This window comes from Chlorocebus sabaeus, chromosome 16 (genome assembly GCF_047675955.1).
Source record: "Chlorocebus sabaeus isolate Y175 chromosome 16, mChlSab1.0.hap1, whole genome shotgun sequence".
Lineage (NCBI taxonomy): Eukaryota > Metazoa > Chordata > Mammalia > Primates > Cercopithecidae > Chlorocebus > Chlorocebus sabaeus.
Genome location: NC_132919.1, coordinates 26,574,145 through 26,578,570, shown reverse-complemented (window position 1 = coordinate 26,578,570; position 4,426 = coordinate 26,574,145). Strand labels below are relative to the sequence as shown.

General features: G+C 56.2%; 1 protein-coding gene across 2 annotated transcripts; it reads left to right on the top strand.

Annotated features, from left to right (window-relative positions):
- The first annotated feature begins 20 nt into the window (after positions 1-20).
- VTN (vitronectin) lies at positions 21-4,196 on the top strand. 2 transcript variants are annotated; one of them, XM_008010774.3, is made up of 9 exons: positions 21-115; positions 1,222-1,352; positions 1,446-1,565; positions 1,641-1,985; positions 2,064-2,203; positions 2,464-2,620; positions 2,820-2,972; positions 3,432-3,776; positions 4,000-4,196. In XM_008010774.3, exons 2-9 carry the CDS (start codon positions 1,289-1,291, stop codon positions 4,110-4,112), a joined length of 1,437 nt encoding a protein of 478 aa, XP_008008965.1. In that variant the 5' UTR covers positions 21-115; positions 1,222-1,288; the 3' UTR covers positions 4,113-4,196. The 2 variants fall into 2 exon arrangements, with proteins under 2 accessions (XP_008008965.1, XP_072860879.1); XM_073004778.1 differs by lacking the exon at positions 21-115 and having other exon boundaries at positions 1,108-1,352.
- The last annotated feature ends 230 nt before the right edge of the window (positions 4,197-4,426 follow it).

The following is a 4,426-nucleotide window of genomic DNA, read 5'->3' as shown; positions in this document are numbered from 1 at the left end:
CCCCAGCCCCTCAGTCGCAGCCGCCTCCTCCTGCGCTGGACTTGGAGGAAGGGGGTCGAAAATGAGATGACAGTCTCCGTTCTCCACCCCCTCTTCCCCGCCCCGTGTGACACCGGTACGTGGGAGCAACACCGCTGCGTGCCCCCTCCCTACTAAGTGGTTAAAACAATCATCGTAACTCTTAAGGCCCTTTTATGCCTGTTTCTCAGCGAAACCTCACAACATGCCTCTGGGGTGGGAATCGGTGTTCCATTCCACAGCTGACTCCACTGAAGCCCATGAGGAAGAGATTGGCCAAAATCACAGTCCCCTCTGAGTACAGAACAGAAAAATCAGCTAAAATCTCAGGATCACTTTTTTTTCAGGTGATGGGAGGATTTCAGAAGCTCTGTGGACACCTGAAATTGGGCACAAAATCAGGTGTTTCACACCAGTGGGCATTTTCCAGGTAGAGGGATCATATTTCTCTTGAGAGTCTAAAAGTGTGTTGAACAAGCCCACTCTTTACAGATGGGAAGACTGAGGCTGGGGACAGGGAGTGGCCTGCTCAGAAAAGACTCAGAAATCAAATCTAGTTCAGTGGGTTGATATTTACCCAAAATTCCAGCCTGGGGAGATTGATGCATCCAAGAGAAGAACCCAGAAATGAAACTTTGTTCTTTTATGCTAAAAAAGAAAATTCCCCAGAGTGCTTACAAACTCTCCTCTCACTCCCTTTTTCCTGCCCTAAATAAACAATGGCGAATGAGCACCCAGCCAGGGATGTGTCTGATCAAACGATCATGGATCAATAGCTATGTTTGGAGAAGGAATTTGTGACTGCTCCAGCTACTGGGCATTTTGTCTGTTCCAGTTCATGTAATCTCCCAATACCCCATGAGGCAAGGGGGTTAATCCCATTTTACTGAAACTGAACTAAGACTCAGAGAGATAAAGCTGTTGCCCAATGAGCCTTCTTTCTGGCCTCCAGATCCGCGGTGCTAATTCCCCATCTGATGACCTAATGATTCTGAGCTTGGCAAAGGTCTTATCTCCCAGCTCTCCCAGGCCCAGTGTTCCAGGAATGTGACCTTTGCTGCAGCAGCCGCTGGAGGGGGCAGAGGGGATGGGCTGGAGGTTGAGCAAACAGAGCAGCAGAAAAGGCAGTTCCTCTTCTTCAGTCCCCTCCCTCCCTGTCTCTGCCTCTCCCTCCCTGTCTCTGCCTCTCCCTCCCTTCCTCAGGCATCAGAGCGGAGACTTCAGGGAGATCAGAGCCCAGCTTGCCAGGCACTGAGCTAGAAGTCCCACCATGGCACCCCTGAGACCCCTTCTCATGCTGGCCCTGCTGGCATGGGTTGCTGTGGCTGACCAAGGTACAGGGGGGTGTTGGTGGTCATCTGGGTCAATGTAGGGAGGGCGAGGGTGGCCCGGGCTTGGCGGCACCTACTGACACCCCTTCCTCAAAGAGTCATGCAAAGGCCGCTGCACTGAGGGCTTCAATGCTGACAAGAAGTGCCAGTGTGATGAGCTCTGCTCTTACTACCAGAGCTGCTGCACAGACTATACGGCTGAGTGCAAGCCCCAAGGTGTGTTCAGAGCCCAGGTGGGTGGGCTGGGGTGCCCCTTGCAGCTGGAGACTCACTACCATCCACTCTCTGCAGTGACTCGTGGGGATGTGTTCACTATGCCGGAGGATGAGTATGCGATCTATGACGACGGTGAGGAGAAAAACAATGCCACCATCCACGAACAGCCGGAGGGCTCCTCCCCGAGCCCTGACCTCCAGGCCCAGCCTGAAGGGAATCCTGAGCAGGCAACTGTTCTGAACCCTGAGGAAGAATCCCCTACACCTGAGGTGGGCATCTCTAAGCCCAAGGGGACGGACTCAAGGCCCGAGACCCTTCCTCCAGGGACCCCTGAGCTCCCAGCAGAGGAGGAGCTATGCAGTGGGAAACCCTTCGACGCCTTCACCGACCTCAAGAACGGTTCCCTCTTTGCCTTCCGAGGTGAATCCAGGGCAGGTACTGGGGATGGGGGTCTGCCCCAGGAGCGTCCCCGCTCTCACACCACCTCCTCCACTCTAGGGCAGTACTGCTATGAACTGGATGAAAAGGCAGTGAGGCCTGGGTACCCCAAGCTCATCCGAGATGTCTGGGGCATCGAGGGCCCCATTGATGCCGCCTTCACCCGCATCAACTGTCAGGGGAAGACCTACCTCTTCAAGGTGCCAGCAGCTGTGGACCAGGGTAGAAAGCATCTAGGGAGGGTTTGAGAGCTATTGCTCCCAGGGACAGGGTGGACAGGGAGGCTGGACCCAGGGCGCTGCAGGACCTGGTGGGTGCTCTGTGAGCACAGGGCAGCCCCAAGACTCCAGGTCCTGGGCAGTGAACCTGAACCTGGGAACAGCTGCCTTAGGGCAAGGGACTCTGCCTCTGTGCCTAGCCAGCAGCCTCCATACCCCTTTTCACTTTCCCCACCTCTTAGGGTAGTCAGTACTGGCGCTTTGAGGATGGTGTCCTGGACCCTGATTACCCCCGAAATATCTCTGATGGCTTCGATGGCATCCCAGACAATGTGGACGCAGCATTGGCCCTCCCTGCCCATAGCTACAGTGGCAGGGAGCGGGTCTACTTCTTCAAGGGTACTCAGGGGGTGGGTGGGAGACTGAGCAGGCAGTGAAGCAGTCTTGGATTCCTTTCACACTTCACTGGGGACAGGCCTCAGCATGTGCCCACCCCATACCCCCACCTCATGCTGGGAGATCCTAACTTCAACAGCCTCTGGGATCTCCAGTCTGGCTCTGGCCCAGCCCTCCTAATGCCCACCACCCCGCTCCCCAGGGAAACAGTACTGGGAGTACCAGTTCCAGCACCAGCCCAGTCAGGAGGAGTGTGAAGGTAGCTCCCTGTCGGCTGTGTTTGAGCACTTTGCCGTGATGCAGCGGGACAGCTGGGAGGACATCTTCGAGCTTCTTTTCTGGGGCAGAACCTCTGGTATGGAGAGAGGGCAAGTCTTTCTTCTCCCTCAAAAGGGCTGAAACCCCTGGGTAGTGGTAGAGCCAGGTTGGCTGGAGGGGGCTGTGGTTTTGGAGCTATTGATCAAAGTCTATTTGCTCAGGCCAGACTTTGCTTCTGTTGAACTTTTGGGGGAAGCTCGGCTCTACCTGGACCCCACACCTTGGACTTTGCCTAGCACAGCCGAGGGCACAGCCAGCAGAGGGAGGGGCTATGGCTGAGGAGTTTAGGGGGCCTGGGGGGGTGGGGTCTATACACCAGTGATATGGTGGAGGGAGCACAGAGTGAAGGGCATTGGACTGAGAATCAAAGGCCTGGCTCTGCCATTTGCTGCTGTGTGTCTTTGGGCAAGATGCAGCAGATGAACTCTAATGACCTTGCTGGAGGGGGCAAGATTCGGACCCCTAAGACCTCTCATTCATCCCTTCCCTGCCACAGCTGGTATGAGACAGCCCCAGTTCATTAGCCGGGACTGGCATGGTGTGCCAGGGCAAGTGGACGCAGCCATGGCTGGCCGCATCTACGTCTCAGGCATGGCACCCCACCCCTCCTTGGCCAAGAAGCAAAAGTTTAGGCGTCGCAACCGCAAAGGCTACCGTTCAGACCGAGGCCACAGCCGTGGCCGCAACCAGAACTCCCGCCGGCCATCCCGCACCATGTGGCTGTCCTTGTTCTCCAGTGAGGAGAGTAACTTGGGAGCCAACAACTATGATGACTACAGGATGGACTGGCTTGTGCCTGCCACCTGTGAACCCATCCAGAGTGTCTTCTTCTTCTCTGGAGGTAGGAGCCCTTGCCACCCCTGAAGCTGCTCTAGCTTGGGTTTTCCTTGCTGTCCCTGGTCCATAAGGGCTGAATACAGCCCGCAGGTAGTGACCACAGAAAGCCGGGCCAGAAGTCCTTAGCTGTATCGTAGATGTTCACTTTCCCTTCTGAGACTTTCTTAAGGGAAGAGTGGGCAGGGCCAGGCTGGGCCTCACGCACCCTCTGCTTTCCTCTCTTCCAGACAAGTACTACCGAGTCAACCTCCGCACACGGCGAGTGGACGCTGTGGACCCTCCCTACCCACGCTCCATCGCCCAGTACTGGCTGGGCTGCCCAGCTCCTGGCCATCTGTAGGAGGCAGAGCCCACAAGGCTGGGCCCGCTGTAGCTCCCTCCTCCAATCTCCTTCCCCCAGCCCAATAAAGGTCCCTGAGTTTAAGACTACTGTCCTGACTGGGGTGGATACATCCCTGCCTGGGTAAAGGAGAGGAAGCTGGGCTGTCAGAATGGGTTGGTGAAGGGGGCAGAGAAGGGCCTCGCTGTGTTCAACCCATGTTGGGCTCAGGACTTCTCTGTGAACCAAAGTATGGGACTGGGGAAGGCCTCCTGAGAGCTACTCTTCCTCTTGAGCTAAGTAACCCCCAGCAACCCACCAGCAGCTAAGCAGGC